The sequence below is a fragment of the Camelina sativa genome, chromosome 5, assembly GCF_000633955.1.
Source record: "Camelina sativa cultivar DH55 chromosome 5, Cs, whole genome shotgun sequence".
In the NCBI taxonomy this organism is placed as follows: Eukaryota; Viridiplantae; Streptophyta; class Magnoliopsida; order Brassicales; family Brassicaceae; genus Camelina; species Camelina sativa.
In genome coordinates, this window is record NC_025689.1 from 24,052,211 (window position 1) to 24,072,813 (window position 20,603).

Here is a 20,603-nt window from a genome sequence, read left to right on the forward strand (position 1 = left end):
CAAACCGTGGACCCACCTATATTCGATGGCCAGTTTGTTACGTATAGGAGGCTTTAAAAACTTGTTTACCGACCCTACAAATCAACAAATGATTTTTTCCTGTGTTTTGTCCTCACTCGCACAGTTCCGACAATCATTCCAGGAAGGTCAACCATTATGAAGTTCTCTCAGGAACCTTGACCGATAAAATAAGTGCATTTTGGTGACATATGTGGTCGAATCAATTCTTTTAAAGATTTCCACAAACCAGGGTGTCAGAGTCTTTGAGCTCCTATGGATCTATCAACAACGATTTATGTTTTTCCAACCTATCTATCTATGTTTGTTGTAAGCTTATGTTTGATTAGCCTATTTTATCTATCCATTAGGTTGATGAGCTTCTACTCGTTATCTCTCTTTGGGATTGAATGAATAATGGTAACAATTATGTTTGCAAAAAAAAAAAGTTTGAGAAATTAGAAGAAAAATAATTTGGCATAATTAAAGAAACAATGGAAAGTTATCAGCATGGTAATATATGAATCCCTAATAATTCAAAGATAAAAATATAAATTAAATAAAACAATCTAAAAATATTACGATAAATTTAAAATACAGTATTAGGAAAAGAAGACGCATACATTAAATTATTAATCTTTTTTGTAGGTGAACATATTAATCTTACCTATTCCCAACTGAAAAAAGAGAAAGTAAAAATTTCCCAATTAAACAAAGTTGAAAGCAGTGTTTTTGAATAAATTATTTAAATATGAGACGATCTATGTTTATATAATTTGGCGTAATTAAAGAAACAATAGAAAGTTATAAGCAATGTAATATATGAATCTCTAATAATTCAAAGATAAAAATATAAATTAAATAAAACAATCTAAAAATATTACGACAAATTTTAAAATACAGTATTAGGAAAAGAAGACGCATACATTAAATTATTAATCTTTTTTGTAGGTCAACATATTAATCTTAGCTATTCCCAACTGAAAAAGGAGAAAGTATAAATCTCCCAATTAAACAAAGTTGAAAGCAGTGTTTTTGAATAAATTATTTAAATATGAGACGATCTATGTTTATATAGAAGTGAGTATTTAAAAAATTTAGAATTAATAATTAACTGTATATTTTCCTTAATCCCTTTTTCTATATTTTTTTGTAGAATTAATAACTTAAAATTAAAAATAAGTAAATAATATTATAATTTAAAATTTTATGAAATATATATATATATATAATCTACTTATAATTATTTTAAAAAAACTTTGTATTTTCTTTTTAATAAATTTTGTAGTTTTTGATAATTATCTTTTTACATTATTAATATTTTTAAAACAAAATATTTTATTTTGGTTGTAATCAAATTTCTCTTATTAAATATCAACTTTTACAGATGTCATAATCCTGTTAATGACTAAGTTTCAAAATCCAACTTTATATAATAAGATATATATATATATATATATATATAATTATATATAGAGAAATACCCTTAAATAGCACCATTCTAGGTTTTTGTTCCAAAACTAGCACACAAGCTCAAATTTTCCAGAAGTAGCATTTGTGAATATTAAGATTATTATTGTTTTATATAATTAGATTTACAGAAATATCAAAATTAGTGACGTCTTTGCAATTTCGTTCTTGGCCTCTTTTACTTTCTATTTCCATAGTCTTCATCTTCGTGCTCCATTTTCTCCGGTGAGTTCTAACGGCGGAGACAAACTCTTCAATCACCAATCCTCCATCAGATCTAAGGATTTCAGAAGTCTCGATGTTGATGAATCTGTCCAGTTACAGATCGAGATCGACAACAATAGTCGTTCCTAGGCCGTCAATATATCTGGATCCGACGATGCTCATGTCCAAGGCAACAATGCGATGCTCCTGTCCAAGGCAACAAGCGTCATAGATTTTTGACTTCATACAACTGCAAGTAAAGTGAATAAGGCTTTAAAGATGAAGAAATGAAACAGAGACAGATGAGGAGAAGCATCGTCTGGTCAACAGAACAGAGTAAGAAATCTTTCACGGTTGGTCAAACTCCAGGTAAACAAATCAAGTATTAAGCTTTTCTAGGGATAGTGGTCAGGGTATAATTTAAGTTGTTATTTTATTGGATTTGAATGGTCGTTGATTTGTGTTTGCTGTATGTGTGACAGCTAATTGCTTTTCATCTAGCGAAACGGTGAAGACAAGGTCCCCATTGGTGATTTTCATAGTGGTGGTTTTGGCGGAATCTCAGCTGCTCTCACTCTTTAAAATGCCTTTCAAGTCTGTAATTTATTCACAACCACTGCAATTGAAATTTTTGATGTTCTCTACTATTGTCATGAGAATTGTTTCAATGACCTCCTTCATAACAAAATTGCAGTTTGGATTAATGTTTTCTTCTTACATCATCTATTTCTCACTGATTACTCATTTATTTTCCTCTTAATCTTGGTGGATCATGGTGATGTGCTCTTGGACTTGTACTTTGTCGGTTATGGAGTTGGGTAGTAGTGTTGATGAGGCAAACTACAGTGGGGAAGATCTTCTGGTTTTGATAATCACCTTTTTTGGGTTTTCTGAATTTTTATGAACAGCTTCCTAAATTATAAGGAAGTCTTGCTAAACATAATGATTTTTTTTCCTAAATTTAAAAAATTGAGTTTTTGAAATTTTAATTTATTTTTTGCCTTAATGTATCACATACTCTATTTTTAGTGAGAGATTTGATTTTTTTTGTGCATTTCTTGATATTTTATCTAGATATAGAAGAGTAACAATTTGATTTTGTGTCTTTATAAATATTTTATGAAGGATATCCTGAAGTTTAATGTTTCCTTCATAAACATTATCTAATACTTCCAAAATTGAAATAAATGTGTTTCTAAATCTGTTTTTGATGTTTTGCCTCTATATGTAAAGATTACTCTATAAGTGAAGGGTAATGATATCAATTTTTGTGCATATCTGGGTGTTTACTAATATCTAGAATTTTTATGAAGGTCATCCTAAAATCTAAGAAAGCTTTCCTGAATTTCCGGAAGGATGTTTAAGAAAGCCTTCCTGAATTTCGTGAAATCCTTTCCTGAAAACTTCTATGTGTTGAATCACTTTCAGCAAGAACAGAAGAATGAGTCTAAAAAACAGAGAACTTAAACAAAAAGAAAAACAGATTATCTCCTTAAGAGCACTTCAAACAAATCCAATACTCTAAACATAAGAGATACTACATAACAATAAGCTAGAGAATAATACTATTGTTTTCAAGCCTACTAAGATGAGTCATTCCACGGAGGAAATAGAGCGTTATAGCTATCCTGAAAACCCTTACATCAAACCCTTACATAAATCAAGAACCTTCAAAAAAATTATGTATTTTAACATAAATATCATGTAATAACAGTGTCATTGAGTTCGTCTCCATGAATAAAGTTGATATATCTTCGTCCACATCCTCTTCCATAAGAGGACAAAGGATCAATCAAAGGCCAATTCTCTGTATCCTAAAATAATCAAACATATATAGAAGAATTAGTTCATGAGAGCTTGAGAGAAGTGATTCAACACATATAAGCACAAACACAAACAAATCTCAAAGAACAAAAACAATAATCACCAATTTATTCATCTAAATAATCAATACACATAGTTTAAAGACAATACTTCAAATCTGAAACAAACTGATTTAGATGAATGAAGAGATCACAGATTGAAGAATCAAACAATTTAACCAATAATCTCTAACACATATGTGAAACACAATGAATAGAGAAACTCACATATTGATAGGTAGAGGCGTTGCGGAATCGTGATGAATCGTGAAGAGCCGTTCAGCTTCCTTGGCTAGTTCGATGATAGCATCGATGGCGCTCTTCTTTCACTCCTTTCATAGAGACGACGAGATCGGCTAGGTGAAGACAGATCAGCAACAAAAATACGACTAGATAATCACGGCGGCGAGAACACGATGAGAACGATGGCTTTATATGCAGAGAGAGGTTTTTATTAAATAATTTAATTAATAATTATAATTTTTTAAATATATGTGCTAACTTTGGAAAATATAAAAATGTGTGCAAAAACTTAAAATGGTGCTATTTTTGAGAATCTGCCTTGGTTTTTTTAGTACAATAGTATTTGGGATAAAAGCTTTTCTTTTTACTACTTAGTAGTATAGATTAATTTTGGATCGTCCGAGATATATTGACTCCGCGACCAACTGCGCTGATCTACGCACACAGAAGAAACCCTCCATCGCCGGAAACAATGGCGAAGCTCACACTTGTCTTCTTCCTCTCCTTTCTCATCTTCTCTTCATCCATCGCTTTCCAATCAGACGAGCTCCTCGTTGACGACGATGAATTTGGTCTTGAAGGTGCAAAGCCCCGCTCCACCGATCTTTACACCTCTTCTTCTTCTTCTTCGCCGCAGCAGCAGCAACAGAGTCCCACTATCCGGAGAAGGTACTCAGATCCTACCGATTTGGATTCCAAAGTCCAATTTACTCTCGAACATGCCTTCGGCGACTCTGATTTCTCCCCCGCCGGTACTTTCTCCGCTCGCCTCAAAACCTGGAGCCATGGCGGAAAGGTATCCTTGTGATTGATTTTTTTTTTTTTTTTTTAAATCGCATCGTTCCAGATTCGGTTTATTGATGTTACGATTTTGGATCGATCGTATTCAGTTTAACCTGCAAATTCTGGGAATTGGCTTTTGCTCTCAAGTGAATTTGATCTATAGATCGCTTCAAGCAATTGAAGATATAATCTCATTAAGATTAAGAATTTAAGATAATGAGTAGAGAGAGAGAGCACAGCTTACTTAATTCACTAATTAACTACTTTTGATTTTGTGTGGATACAGACATTAACAAAGCTACGGTTCTCAAGGAACAATTTTTCTGCTGAAGAGAAAGATGCATTCAAGGTAATGTTCTAATGTTATTTGTATCAATTGTTTCTCTAATTTCCTTGGAATAGACAGAGATGTAATGCATTTTTGTTGGAACCTATTTGTAGAATCTGCTGAAAGGAGATGACTTTTATCGGATTCGGCTTCCATCTAATGTGGTCTCTCCACCGGGGAGAGAGTTTGTGGTTGCATCAGTGAGAGCTGTAAGTCAATGTCAACCTTTTTTTTCTTTTTTTTTACTTTTTACAAAAGACTCTTTGTAACCACGGTGGCTGCTCTTAGATTACAGCTTTCTAGTAGAACTCCTAGTAGGCTACAGCTTTCTAGTAATAATCTACTCTTTCGAGATTGGTTATTTGTAGAATTGGTTTCGTATGAAATGACTAGCCCTTCTCTATAACAAATCTTAATTTGTTATTACAAAGACAACCTAGACATGTTTAGATTTGTCGAAGTCTCTGTGTTCTGAATTTGATTTTCTTTTTGTTTCCCGCTTTTCTGTCAGATTATGTGTTTGGTTTTAAAACAATATATATGTCTGGTTACAGAGATGTCTACCACGGGATGGCTTGGATGAGCATTTCATTATACACATGGTAATGCTTCTTGTTTTTCATATAAACATTTGTGAGCTCAGTTTTGTTCGCACCTTAAATGCTACTCTGTGAATTACAGAGAAAGTTGGGACTATGAATATGGTTTAAATCTGTGATTGGCTCGGTTAGTTTACTTGCTATACTGTCTCTGCTTGCAGGAAGGTGCCAACATCTTGGCAGTCAGTTATGGTTCTCCTGGGGCGTGTCAATATCCTAGACAGTTCAAACTTGTAAGTGAAGTCTATTATCACAACTTCTCTTTCTATTTTAAAATCTAACTGAGATAAATAGGACACAGACTAATCCCTTCTTGCCTTCGGTCTAGATTCTGATGTAATGATAATTTATGAATGCAGATACTATAATAAAGTCATTAGTTTTTTGTTTGCCACTTCTTTCTGGGATGGAACATAATTTGAGTCATATTCTAGAATACAGTATTGCACACTCTTTCTCTATTATGCTTATGTATTTTCAACTGAAGTGGACTCTTTTTTTGCGTTCTATAATATGTTGATAGATCTACAGACACTTTTTTGATGAAATACCATAAGAAGATAAGATATGTGAGAATATGGTCTTATGATAATTGAAACATTACATAATAGTGTGACTTTGGGTGTGGTTTGGAGTGAGGAATGTTGTGAGTTTCTAATTGACTTTCCGCATAGTCTAAATCCCTTTTTGTAAGCTTGTGCCCTATATATGAGGGTAAGCGTCCTTCCATGGAAGGATAGTCTTTTGTTGTGGATTGATTAGATATAACTGTTTCCTTTTATAAACAAAGTAGGCGATTTGCTGATCTCTCCAGGCATCCCTAATAGTGATATTTTCTGATAGAATCCAACCTTGGGTTCTATTACATCTCTTGTCTACTTGAATTCTGAAACCCTATATTTATGATGGAAGAAGGTTACATTTTCGTAACAACTTCTAACTTTGATTATCTATGCTATCTAATCTATGTTTCCCTTTTTTTCTTTCTTACTGTAGCCAGCAAAATGGTCGTTTAATTCACACACAATTCTGAAAAGCAGTGAGCAGGCGCCAAGGTAGACCAATTATTGTAGTTTTTCTGCATCAAATGGCTTAACTTTGCATGAGGCTGCACATTTATATTCGACATGTGTTCTAGATACCATAAATCTTTTTTGTCAGTTCATAAAGTTATATCAGTAAATATCTTTGCTTCCACCGCAGCAGCGCTTAGCCAATAACTAATATTCTAGCTTATCTTCACCTGACTATTCCGCAGAACTCCAATATTCACTGAGGAGATTCTAGGCAGTGAGAATGCAGAGGGAGAAGTTGAACCACCACCAGAGAGATCATTTTGGGCGAAATATGTGAGTAATGCAATAAAGATCTTTTGATGGATCCTTTTGTTTCAGTTCAAGTCTTGATGTAAATTTCATATGATACGCAGTGGATGTATTTGATACCACTGGGACTGGTTGTGATGAACGCNCTATTTTAAAATCTAACTGAGATAAATAGGACACAGACTAATCCCTTCTTGCCTTCGGTCTAGATTCTGATGTAATGATAATTTATGAATGCAGATACTATAATAAAGTCATTAGTTTTTTGTTTGCCACTTCTTTCTGGGATGGAACATAATTTGAGTCATATTCTAGAATACAGTATTGCACACTCTTTCTCTATTATGCTTATGTATTTTCAACTGAAGTGGACTCTTTTTTTGCGTTCTATAATATGTTGATAGATCTACAGACACTTTTTTGATGAAATACCATAAGAAGATAAGATATGTGAGAATATGGTCTTATGATAATTGAAACATTACATAATAGTGTGACTTTGGGTGTGGTTTGGAGTGAGGAATGTTGTGAGTTTCTAATTGACTTTCCGCATAGTCTAAATCCCTTTTTGTAAGCTTGTGCCCTATATATGAGGGTAAGCGTCCTTCCATGGAAGGATAGTCTTTTGTTGTGGATTGATTAGATATAACTGTTTCCTTTTATAAACAAAGTAGGCGATTTGCTGATCTCTCCAGGCATCCCTAATAGTGATATTTTCTGATAGAATCCAACCTTGGGTTCTATTACATCTCTTGTCTACTTGAATTCTGAAACCCTATATTTATGATGGAAGAAGGTTACATTTTCGTAAGAACTTCTAACTTTGATTATCTATGCTATCTAATCTATGTTTCCCTTTTTTTCTTTCTTACTGTAGCCAGCAAAATGGTCGTTTAATTCACACACAATTCTGAAAAGCAGTGAGCAGGCGCCAAGGTAGACCAATTATTGTAGTTTTTCTGCATCAAATGGCTTAACTTTGCATGAGGCTGCACATTTATATTCGACATGTGTTCTAGATACCATAAATCTTTTTTGTCAGTTCATAAAGTTATATCAGTAAATATCTTTGCTTCCACCGCAGCAGCGCTTAGCCAATAACTAATATTCTAGCTTATCTTCACCTGACTATTCCGCAGAACTCCAATATTCACTGAGGAGATTCTAGGCAGTGAGAATGCAGAGGGAGAAGTTGAACCACCACCAGAGAGATCATTTTGGGCGAAATATGTGAGTAATGCAATAAAGATCTTTTGATGGATCCTTTTGTTTCAGTTCAAGTCTTGATGTAAATTTCATATGATACGCAGTGGATGTATTTGATACCACTGGGACTGGTTGTGATGAACGCCGTAACCCAAGCATCAAACATGGCTGAAGAACCAACGGGTGGACAGGCCGGAGGCGCACAAGTGCAACAACCTGCCAGGAGAAGATGATTCCACTTTTACTTCTTCTCCCATAGCAATCAAAGGTAGACCTCGACGCATTTACGATTAACAAATTTCTTTTAAACCGAGAAGTCTTTAAAGCCTATGATCCCAGGAGGATACATTTATGTATATGTTAGGCTATCTTTGCAGCTGTGGATTTATACTATTTGGTTATAACTTATAAGTCACACGGATTTGAATCAGGAATTTATGATGATAATGATATCTACAAGGTTTAGAGAGAGATAAATGTGTTTTGACGTGAGTTATGGATTGGAGTCTGATTGTTAGCTTATGTTGTTGTAGCTGCAGCTGATAAGAGATGATAATTCAACAGATCTTCATGTAAGCCATCTTTTCATCATTTGGTAACTTTTAATTTTAATCCTCAGTCGGTGTTTTTTATGCAACAAATGAAAATCAAAAATCCTCGAACTTGATAGCATCTTTGTTTAACTAGAGGCTTCATGACATCCCAAGAACAAAAACATTGAGAAGCATCATATCTTGTTTTGATCACTTTTTGACATGTGCCATCATGTGTTTGTCAATTTGATTTTTGAATTTTGCTAGTAAAATGTAAGGAAAAGGCCATGAAAGAAATCATCTTCAAACGAAGATTTAAGAGCGTGTGTAAGAAACTTGATTAATTATCAGTTCAATAAACGTGTAAACATGTATTAGACAGTAGATAATGAAACAATGGTTTCTGACACTAGGTAAACTTTAGAATATGTAATAGTTATACGACTTGAGTTATACCTCTATATAAATATTATCGATACGAGACTCGCATGTATCATCATAACATCTCTTGATAACATTAATGAAACGTGAAGACAGAAGGATCAATCAAACCCAAAACACACGTACACAAATCACTAACGGGGAGATGTGACAAAAGTAAAAGAAAAGCTCTGGGCGCTTGTTAATGAATGTCTCGATAAATACAAACATGAATGTAACTAATTTACAGCACATTATTGGATTTAGTTTGAAGAACCGAAAACAGTTCAACATTTGGTGAAATACCTGACCATGCAACAATACTTGTTAGCAAAATGCCTTTGTGTTAGGGAGAAACGTCTTAGGGAGAGTCAGAATTGAGTTACATCTGAAGGAGAAGAAGAGTCGTTTTGAATAAATATTTGGATTTTGTTTAGTTCTTTACCACTTCAACAGCCGTTGGCACTTCCCCTTTTAAGACCAATGCTTCTTTGTGAGAGCATTAGGATCAAGCTTTCATTTGAGAAAGCTCTACCTCTGAAATATCACCCATCTCTTCTAGCATCTTTGGGATCTGCAATCTATTCCATTCCGGCTCTTTTTTCCATGAATTTTAAAAGCCTAAATTGAATAGAGTCATCTTCATACGACCCTTCACCGTCAGCTTCTTTTCTTACCCAGGTGTTGCATCAAGATCCCAAAGGCAGCAAAGACATCCGCTTTCTCTCGGAGACAACACTAGTTTTCAGGTATTCAGATTCCATGGAACCAAATATTGGCATTCCCTTCGACCTGTACAAATGTTTCTCCTTGTGGGATTGATCAGTTGAGACACACAGAGAGAAATCATTGAGCTTAGCTACGCCATCTTCATCCAACAAGACTTTCCAAGGACACAAAAAAAACTATATACGAAAGCCCTAGGGAAGGCGGTGTGAAGCCGTGAAGGTAAGCTAAAGCAGTGGCGGGCGATATCCTCTGCTATCTTCATTCTCCTTTTCCACGTCTGCTCACTTTCACTTATTTCTAATTTGTAATGTTTCTTTACACCATGATAAACCAAGACTGGATCTTTAAGCTCAACACAGCATCCAACCAACTTCATGAAGTTTTTGTGAACACTCACCACCGATGAAACTGCTGTGTCGCGGCAAAATGGTTTCTTCTCCATTGACATGTTTCTTGATGAGTATCATCATGTGATTGTTCTTGGTTATACCAGAATACCATTTGTTGTAATACTCATTTAATTCAGAAATATCATTATTAGACTGCCTTCTGAAATTGTCAGTGGCTTTGAGGATCTCGTCAGCAGAGAAGAACTTGATGGGATTGGATTTGCCATCGCAACATTCTATCAGATCTTCTAATAACCTCGCCCCTCTCTCCAATATTTGTTTCTTTTTCTTCTTCTTCCTCAGCGAAGCCAACCCATCTCTAAACGTAAATTAAAAAAAAAAAAAAGAAAAAAAAAAACTTTATTTTGAAATCAAATGAACAAAGGATTATTCGAGACCTCACTAACTGAGTTGATAACGAAATGGGAAGATTTTTATACTAAAGTCTGGTTGACTATTCAATAACGAGGTCCTTCGACGTAATTAAGTTAGGCGCGCAGCAACATGGTCGAAAAGAGATTTGAGGACTATGACTTTTCTAAGTCCCACTTCTACTACGTACAGAAATAAGTGCATGGTCCATCTTACTAATTTGCTGTTTATTCAGATATTTGACTTGAGGATTTGGACCAACTGGCTTGTCGAAGAATCAATTACACAACAGATGAATATAAGATGTAAATTTAACGATTTTGTTTTCTTTTGTTTTTTTTAATAGTTTTTATTTTCTTTGTTGGTCTATTATTTTAGCTTTAAGGAACTTGAATAGTAGAAGAAAGCCTATGGAGTATGCATTAGGTGATAAAGGCATAAAGCAATGAAATGATATATACTTCTTCTTTTTCCTACTACAATGAAACACATTTTTTTGAAGAGTCATAGTAGTAGATACAAAAATTTAGATTCATTCTCTTCTCCAAGAAGGTTCAGAAAATATTCGTTTATACTCTTTTTCTGAATTTATTCTATGGTATATGTTAAGGGATATTTTTAACGTACGGTTTTATAGTCGATTTAATATCACTTCTTGAGTTTTTTTTCTAATGAGGATTTGTCTGTTTTTTATACTTTTATGTATATTTAGGTTTGTAAAACTGTTGAAGCAAAATAAGGTATTCTGAAAGAGAATTGGAGTAAAATGCGTCTACTAAATAAATGAATGAAGATGAAAATCGACCAATACACTTTGTACACTTTTTTTGGTGAAGAGTACACTTCGTATACTAGTCGGTAAAATGGGTAGAAACTCATAGGTTTACCTGTTTGTCTATTATTTTATCGGGTATGGATTAAGTTTTTATACCCATATAAATAAATGGATTTTGATGGGTTCGTCCAATGGATTCGTGGGTTTATCAGGGTAAACCCATTAGGGTTATAGATTACCAATGGGTTGACTGAAAAAAACAAAAATAATATATATATGCATATAATATAATATAGATATATATTAATATGTAAATTTTTTTTTAATAATTAATTTATATAAAATATCTAAAATAAATGTTAAGTTTTTCTACTTTGCTAAAAACAAAAAAAAGTAAACAATAATATATATATCAATGATCTAAAATGAATGTGAAAATTTTCTTTAATATCTAGATATTAACTTTTTAAGCTTGAAAACTTTGGTTGGTTTTATAATTCTATTTTATATAAATATATTATGAATTTAATATTAATTATTTTATTTTATTTTATTTATATATGGGTAACCCATATAATCCATTTAACCATTGAGTTTTATATAATTGGGTTTGGGTATATAAATTCAACCCATTATAATAAATAGGTCGGGTTGAACCCACCCACAAAAATCTCTAACCCATGTGAATATGGATCAGGTCGGGTTGGGTTACCCATTTTGACACCCGTAACTGAAGACGCTTGAAACTGGTCGATATTACTACCACACCGGTCAGTTATGAATATGTAAAGTTTATATTTTTCTTAGCCTTGAGCACCATTTCAATATAGTCTCTATATATAGAGCGTCTTTGACGCAAAAACATATAGAACTTTTGATAAAATTTTCGTTCAAAAGTTGATTCAAGTATTTTTCTCTTTTATTAATTTAGTTCTTAAATTCTCAAAAACCCTAGAGGGTCTCTGCATGAAAACAAAATTTAGGTTTGCAAAAAAAAAAAAAGTGAAAACAAAATTTCAACTTTCACGTCTGCAAATTTTTCTAAACCCAATTTTGCGTTGTCAAAGCAAGCTTAAGAAACTAATTTGCAAGGGTTGCCGCTACAATGTTAATTTATACATTTAAATATTTAACATTGGTTTTTTTAAGGTTTCAGTTTATGTAGTCAATTTAAACTTGGAAAATTAATCTGAGCAAACGATAGTTGATGAACTAACCTGTTGATTGCAAATACTTACGGATTTAAATGAGCTTTTTTCCTGGCACATCAAATGAGTGAGTAAAAGAACTGATTATTTCAAATATTCATGTGAGTCCATCTACTTTTTTTTACAACAATACATCTACTTGCACTTTCATTTTTCCTTTTGGAAAATGTCCCTCATTTTTAGCAAAGATAGCTATAAATCAAATAGAATGAAATTAAAAGACATTTAAGAAAGAAGAAAGAAGAAATAATTACTAAACTTTATAAAATTGTGGATATTATTTATTTAAATTAAGTTTATTAAATTTCAAGTTTAGAGGTAGTATTTGTATATGTCAAACTCCACAAGAGTTTCCTCCCGGACCACCATAATTGAAAAAGAAACCAAGTATTTTTATTTTACCAATTCGTAACCCATAACATTTTGGACTATCTAACAACTTTTCTAGAGGAAAATAATCAATTCTACGTTGTTCATAGTTGGAATTCACGACTTTAATATCTGGAAACAATGCTGAATCTCTACTGCCTCCATTTGGAAATTTACCATTACCCATTGGAGGGCTTGAAATCTGACGAGAATCCTGAACTGCACCTCCAACTCCAACCATATTTGCACCAGTATCCATGAGATCAAATAACTCTTTTGGCCAATATCCAATATCTATGTTAGGTACTTTTGGTATCAATTTTGTAATCCACCAATTTCCTGTTCGTTTGTCCTTTGAATGAGAGAGAAAACAAATCAAATTTTTTAATTAGAAAAGTTTAATTACGAAACTATGTTCTAATAAAATTTATTTAAATGGCAAATTTTTAGACATAGGAGGTTAGTCAATACATCGATCATTAATTTCAAGATTAAACCCTCCACAACTAATTGGGAATGACAAGATAATTTAAAATTTGCATTGGTTCTTTTTTTAGACATAGGAGGTTAGTCAATACATCGATCATTAATTTCAAAATTAAATCCTCCACAACTAATTGGGAATGACAAGATAATTTAAAATTTGCATCGGTTCTTTTTTTTATAACATATCTAACTTTAAAAAAAAAAAATCTAAAATATTACAGATTTAAGATAATATTATTCAATGTTAAGAAACTTCATTGAATACCATACTAGAAAAAATTGAACTGATAACACAAATGATACAAAATTTCAAGAATTACAAAATATCAGACAAATTGATTTTTTCATAATATGTTAAAAATGAAACAAAAAAATAGATAAAAATTATTTAAAAAATAGATAAATACCTGATGGATAGAGTAATACAACAAATCTTCCCCTGGTTGGTCCAAGGGTTGTGCTATTGGTACCTCCTGTGATATTTGAACAAACCCAGGACATGCTGTATTATAACATCCTTTTCCATCTTTACCCTATTAATAAAATATTTTATATTTATGTTATTTGATTTTAGGGGTTCAACATATATATGGAAACCAAAAATAATTAATTACATGTGCACACACCTTCCAAAATCCGTATGACCAATGATTACTGTCGCCACCTAGACTTGGGTTTATCTGTAAACAATTACTATACTTAGGAGTTGTATTCAACTTGACATTTTGGCCCTGATTGATATAAGACTTTTAAGACTTAAAAAAAAAATAAAGCTTTGACAGCCATTTATTTACCAATCATACTTTTTTTTCTTTTATTTTTTTTAAAGATTTGTAAGTCACTTTTTTTTTCCTTCTTTGTTTCCTCAGATTTTTTAAAGTGTCAAAATTAGACTTTAAAAGCTCTCCAAAAGCTCTCCAAAAGTTTATATATAAATTAGATTTCCATAAAAATTAAAAAGTTTATATATAAATTAGATTTCTCTTCCCATTATACTTAAAAGCTCTCCAAAAGTTTATATATAAATTTTCCATAAATTATTTTTACACATTAATTATTCTTTTTTTTTCTTCTTATTTTAAGATCCATTTCAATAATAATTATTTTTATTTTCATTATCATCATTAATATCATCATTTTAATATATTTTAATAATAAAAGTAATAGCTTAAGTTTAAAAGTGTTTGTTACCAATTAAATTTTAATAGTTAAAGTTTCTACAGTCAAAACATCTACATCCAAATTCTCGACAGCTAAAATTTTAAAGTTAAAGTCTTTATAGCCATAAGTAACAACCGTTACCAATCGGGGCCTTTAAGTGATTTGTGTAAAATTTACAAATCCTATGTTATTCAATCATAAATTTTAAAAAGTCCATTAATTTATTGAAATGATGATTTAAAAATCTACTTTAAAATCCACTGTTATTCAAAATAGTTTGTAGATTTAGATTTTATAACTTTTAGGGATTCTGGAAGATTTGTGAGGATTTGTTAGTTAAAATACAGAAATCCAAATCTCATGGTTTTAGGTGGGATTTGGAAGAATTTAACCATAAATCATATCAACTTCCCTAAAATCTATCAAAATTCCAAATTTTCTAAATCCCATAAAATCCTCAAAAATCATGGTTTCAATACACCCCCTAAGACTATCTAAAGTTTTATAAATAGATTTAAAAAAACAACAAATTAATTAAGTATAAGATTTACTGAAACAACCCGACCCCTTTTTTTTAATAATTAAAAACAATATATAATTAAACATCCCATACTACTTAATTAACCAACCCAAACGACAACTCAACATTAAACCAGCAATAACATTAAGCACAGCGGAAACATACCAACAATACAAAACCAACAAATCATCAATACAATAACATTTCTAACCATTCTATCCGGCAACCTACCATAACACTAACCAAGGTTCCAACAACATAACCAACAAATCCAATAACACACAAACGGGACCCTAGATCATCCTCCTCCTCATCGCCATGATTCCACGATCACACTTTTGCCTTTACCTGCACACCACAAACAACAATTGAGATGCGTAAGTATTATCATAAATACTTAGTGAGGCCGTCCTCCCATCTACTAGGTTATACACACAAGCATATGAGACCCTCATGTTTAAGCAAAACAAACAACACACAACAATACATCAAACCAGGAAAACAAGTCTCGGCTGAGACCAGTGTCGACCGATGCCTCACGGTGTCGATCGATACTACAAACAATGGTGTCGACCGATGCTAAACAGTGTCGACCGATGCCTCTTCTGCAGACACGATCTGCGCGAACACGAACGTCGAACTCCCCTTCCAAATCATCTCGAATCCGTCTCAAACTCACCCAATTACCTCGGAAATCACTGGGAATCACAAAAGCAACGAACCCAAGCAACAAAACAACACAAACAGCAAAGAAAACACCCAAACAAGAGAGATCTCATGCTTAGATCAACCATGGTCAAGCACTCACCTTATCAACTGATTATAACAACCAATACAACCAGTTGAGACCCTCCTAACGTCTGAAACAGCCCAGAAACGCCCTACAACAAGCCACACAACCAAAAACGACTTATAGCAAAACTGGACAGAAACATCAGAAAAGAACAGTCTCAAAGACGAAACCCTAAAATAAAAACCAACCGTTAACTATCAAATCGCTCCGGTGAAAAGCTACCCCTAGACGTCACGAAGCTTCCCACAAAATTTCAGCACGATCAGGCACCACACGAGACCACGATCTCAGTTACAATCTCCGATGGTCCTAACTCGCGTCTGAGAAAACGTGTCTCACGAAACTGCCAATAACTCATCGAGTTTAAATCCAAATTTACTTCTGTAAAAAGACGAATGACGATGAAAGACTTGGGAATAAACCTACCAAATTTCATTACCTTTGAGAACGATTTGATATGCCGAAACTGTTTCCTCCCAAACCCTAACGATTCTGATCTTTCTCCTTTAATCTCCTTCACACCACAATAGGCTCTCTCCTCTCTCTCTATCTCTGAAAACGGCGACAAGACACCCTAAAACCCTTAATTTGTCGCTTCTCCACTTATAACACGATTTAGGGATTTTCCTTGAACCAAACCGAACCAAACAGCAATTAAAACGAACCGGACCAAACCAGAAAACATGGTGTCGATCGATACACCAAGGGTGTCGATCGACACCCACACCAAAACCTTAAAAATTGGTTCGCGGATGTTACAATTCTCCCCCACCAACAAGGATTCGTCCTCGAATCCCGCAAAACCGTCCAACTGTCAAGGACCTCCGTGCCACCGTCAACACGGCCCGCACGTCCCCGACCGGACTAAATACCGTCAGCCAAGGTTTCCCGTGCACTGTCGCAACAGCCCGCACACCTCCGACTGAACCATGAGGTCTCCCTCTAGCCAATATACTCGCATCAAAGACACTATTTGCTCACAACTCAGTGCTTCCCCCGTCCGTGGTCGCAACCAACGAATCATGCCGGCTCGCTATCAGGCCAACCGCCTTAAACTACGGCATCCAGGAAGTCACTCACACACACTCCCCCCGCTCTCGGGTCGCAACCCTCGAGACATACCGGCTCACTGCCAAGCCGCGGCTCACAGCTACGGTATCCAGGGAGTCTCAAATATCCCGCTCTTGGGTCGTCACCCTCAAGCACGCTCTCGGATCGTCATCCGAAGCCTCATACCACTCCCACTCTCTGGCCACAAAGTCCATCGAGCTATCGGTATCACATGAGTTGGGCCCACACGGCCTTGAGCAAAACAAACCTGATGCCATCGAGTATCTCCCGGCTAGATCTACCTCAACACTTCCCACAAAAATTCCCCTTTTAGAAACTTTCTAATTCTGGAAACTTTCCTTTTGTGGAAACTTTCTATTTATGGAAACTTCCAAAAATAGAAACCCGAGCTATTTCTCTTTTTCCCATGACGACAACAGTCAAACATAAAGAAAAATACTCATCTTATTAATCTCAAAATGTCATAATCGTTACAACCTCAACGAAAATACAACAGAAACAATAAGATACAACAATCCAATCCATCAACCCGCATTCCGAGCACCACCTCATCTTAGTACTGAGTCGCACAACCAACCACCCCTAAGCGACCAAGTATCAAGAGAGATGGGCTGGAATACTCCGTACCCGCTCCAGCCACGGACTACAACTCAGACCCGGCTAGACAAGCTCAAGTCGCGGCCTGCTTCTCAAACCACTTCTTAAACCTTGCCTTCATCCTCGCCTCAGGCTCCCAAGTCTGCTCCTCTACTCCATCACAGTCCTACAGGACTCTCATCAAAGGAATCTTCTTCTTCCGAAGTTCCTTGACTCTCCTCCCGAGTACCCTCAACGGTCTCGCCTCCAACGTCATGTTGGGCTGAAGATCCTCAGGAATCTTAGGCAACAGCCGGTCACCCTCGTGAAGACACTTCCTCAGCATCGACACATGAAATACCTTGTGGAACGCATGCATAACCTCAGGCAATTCCAGCCGATATGCCACTGGTCCCACCGGCTCAACCACTCTGCACGGATCCATGTACCTTGGACTCAACTTAGTCTCTGACAATGACCTGTTCGCACCCCGCAACATAGCCATCTTGAGGTACACTCTATCGTCAACCTGAAACTCAAGATCCTTTCTCCTCTTATCAGCATAGCTCTTCTGCCGATCCTGAGCCTTCCTCATGTTCAGCCTCAGAACCCGAATCTTCTGTGATGTCTCCTAAACAAAATCTGCACCAAATATGCTCCTCTCCCCCACCTGAGTCCAACATAACGGTGTACGACACGGCCTCCCATACAAAGCCTTATAAGGAGCCATCCCAATACTAGCCTGGTAGCTGTTGTTATAAGCAAACTCCACCAAGCTCAAGTGATCTGCCCAATGACCACCCCAATCCAGCACACACATCCTCAATAAATCCTCCAAAATCTGGATCGTCCTCTCTGACTGACCGTCCGTCTGAGGATGATNGCTCATCTCTCGCATCCACCGTTTGTTTCCTTACTGGATTCAAATCTCCGAGCTTTGTCCGAGGAAAGCCTCATCTAAATTCCTCGGCTCGAGAGAGTTTCGTTCCGTCCGTCCGCAGCCACCGTCCGTCCGTGCGACTCGGTAGACGACCGCGTCCGGCGGTCACATCAGCTTGGTATCAGAGCTCTAAAAGCTCCTGACTCAAAGGTTGTGTCTTTCTAACCCAGAAACTCCTTCCTTTGTTAAAGCTTTCGTTTTTGTGTCTTTGCGGTTCATTAGTTTCATCTTTAGCGTCGTTAGGTCCGATAGTTTTTGTTTTATGCTTAGTTTCCTCGATAGATCGTTTGTTGAGTCGTCGCTTTGTTTATTTCTGAGTTTTGTTCGTCATAGTTCTTGCCTAGGACTTGTTAGATCGATAAAGTAGCGCGTTTGCTTTTGGGTTTGTGTTGTGGTCCCAAAAAGTTTTGCTTTTTGTGCGTGAGTTTGCTTTTAGGCGCGTGTAGGTTTCTTTTTGCTTAGTCATAGTTTGTCATCTTGTGTTGCTGTCCTCAATCATTGACTGCCTAGATAAATATCTTATCCATCATGTTTTGGACGCGTTTTTGCTCACGAATATTCGTTTTGCTTTGACGAGGTACCATCGCCACGTCACGACCGAGCACCGATCGAGCCATCCGCGTATCACCGTCCAGAGCACGTATCATCACCCGCGTATCATCGTCCAAGCCCTTATCGCGTATTGTGTATCATCGTCTGATCACTATCGAGCCACCGGACGAGTCATCGGCCTTCCGTATCAGCCGATCACACCGGCTATCCGTACCGACGTCCGATAACCGTTGGCCGTCCGTACCATTGCCGCACCAGCCGACTGTGTCATCGACCGACCCCCGTCGGCCGACCGTACATCATCGGCCATCCGTATCAGCCAATCGTGCCGGCTATCCGTACCGCCATCTGAACATCGTCAGCTGCCGTACCAGCCGTCCGTCTCAGTCGTCCGTGCCGACGTCCGACCATCGTTGGCCGTCCGTACGAACCGTCCGTACCAGCCATCTATATCGTCGTCCATACCGACGCCGACCACCGATTGTCGTCCGTACCGTCGACAAAATCCGACAGTCGTCCGTACCATCGACGATCTCCGACAGCCGTCCGTACCATCGACCATACTTCGTTTCCAAGACCGCGATCAGTATGCAACACTCGATTCAATACTGATCAAGCATGGATTTTGACGGAAACGATTCCGAGTTGGGATCATGGTACGATGAAGATCATGACTTTGGTCCGGAGCAAGAGGTCACCGAGGACGAGCCATGGAACGACGAACACACTGGTACCGATCCGGAGCCAGCGACTACCGAGAACGCGTCTTGGTACCAAGAGGACTTTGAAGAAGGCTCGGAACTAGAGGAACACGAGCATGGATCACCAGACTGCTATTGGCCGTCTATGTCCCGAGCTACGCGCTATAACAAGCCAAGGTCGAACCGCTATGATGACTCCGACAATGATGACCTGGGTTCTTACTATACGCCGTCCGCATATCATCGAGAGCCGCGGAAGGAATACTCGAGTTGCACCCGAGCAATCCCAACCTTTCCATCGCACGCATCATCGAGCAAGTCAAGTGCTTGCCGCACTCGGAACCAAGGACTTCCGAGCTGGTCACCACGCGCAACACCGATCAATCCGTCAAGTCGCGACCGAGATAAAGCCAAGGCGAGCATTGTGGTTTCTCGGACTAAGTCAAGGGAGCAGACCGCAAGGAAGCCAGCGCAATCTCCCGGAGCACCAAATTTCACGGACGAGTTGATCTCTATCCGATCTGAACTCCAACACCTTGGAGAAATGTTGGGCCAGGCAGCGAGATCTTACACCCAGGGAGAATCATCACGGCACCAACACTCGGCCCTTGTAACTGTACCAACACCAGTCCCGCGAGTTCTTCATCAGCCGGAACAAGGTGACTTGACGCGGAACAAGCCGAATACCGACTTGATTGAGAACGCCGCACCAACAACGCAAGCTAACCGTACGCTGAGCCTAGGACGTGATTTCGATCGACAAATCTGTCCAGAAGAAGTCATTGACCCGGGAGGAATCGTAGAGACGCCAGCCGAGCCCCCATACCGACAAGTTCTTACACTCGGAGGTCCAAGTTCGGGTCATTACGCGGACCACGGTAAACTCTTTACCGCTCNCGACTCGGTAGACGACTGCGTCCGGCGGTCACATCAGCTTGGTATCAGAGCCAGCGGCTACCGAGAACGCATCATGGTACGCAGAGGACTACGA

At 36.8% G+C, this 20,603-nt stretch overlaps 2 protein-coding genes, 1 long non-coding RNA gene and 1 pseudogene across 6 annotated transcripts in view; 1 reads left to right on the top strand and 3 right to left on the bottom strand.

The window, feature by feature from the left end:
• On the bottom strand, positions 3,144-4,029 carry LOC104787512. The gene is made up of 2 exons (XR_767950.2): positions 3,762-4,029; positions 3,144-3,485 (listed from the first exon to the last, which is right to left on the bottom strand). It is a non-coding gene; the product is annotated as an uncharacterized LOC104787512 (long non-coding RNA).
• On the top strand, positions 4,117-8,765 carry LOC104787513 (ER membrane protein complex subunit 10). 3 transcript variants are annotated; one of them, XM_010513114.2, is made up of 9 exons: positions 4,117-4,572; positions 4,846-4,908; positions 5,001-5,096; positions 5,442-5,489; positions 5,648-5,719; positions 6,483-6,541; positions 6,745-6,835; positions 8,122-8,285; positions 8,551-8,765. In XM_010513114.2, exons 1-8 carry the CDS (start codon positions 4,249-4,251, stop codon positions 8,248-8,250), a joined length of 882 nt encoding a protein of 293 aa, XP_010511416.1. In that variant the 5' UTR covers positions 4,117-4,248; the 3' UTR covers positions 8,251-8,285; positions 8,551-8,765. The 3 variants fall into 3 exon arrangements, with proteins under 3 accessions (XP_010511416.1, XP_010511418.1, XP_010511417.1); XM_010513116.2 differs by having other exon boundaries at positions 8,557-8,765; XM_010513115.2 differs by lacking the exon at positions 8,551-8,765 and adding an exon at positions 8,449-8,486.
• Positions 9,316-11,951, bottom strand: LOC109132907 (annotated as a pseudogene).
• Positions 12,778-20,603, bottom strand: part of LOC104787514 — a 15,400-nt gene continuing 7,574 nt past the window's right edge. The window contains exons 4-7 of one of the 2 annotated variants that reach the window (XM_010513118.1): positions 17,494-17,503; positions 13,925-13,962; positions 13,706-13,831; positions 12,778-13,164 (exon numbers count right to left, since the gene is read on the bottom strand). In XM_010513118.1, the coding sequence (XP_010511420.1) occupies positions 12,778-13,164; positions 13,706-13,831; positions 13,925-13,962; positions 17,494-17,503 (561 nt within the window). Of the gene's footprint in view, positions 13,165-13,705; positions 13,832-13,924; positions 13,979-17,493; positions 17,504-20,603 lie in introns of both variants that reach the window. The other variant, XM_010513117.1, reaches the window with a different exon arrangement.

Bases quoted from the DNA above. Each gene is read 5' to 3' on its own strand.
- LOC104787513 (XM_010513114.2), top strand. From the start codon at position 4,249: ATGGCGAAGCTCACACTTGTCTTCTTCCTCTCCTTTCTCATCTTCTCT. The intron at 4,909-5,000 runs GTAATGTTCTAA...ACCTATTTGTAG, and splicing joins AAGAGAAAGATGCATTCAAG to AATCTGCTGAAAGGAGATGA. The intron at 5,097-5,441 runs GTAAGTCAATGT...GTCTGGTTACAG, and splicing joins TGGTTGCATCAGTGAGAGCT to AGATGTCTACCACGGGATGG.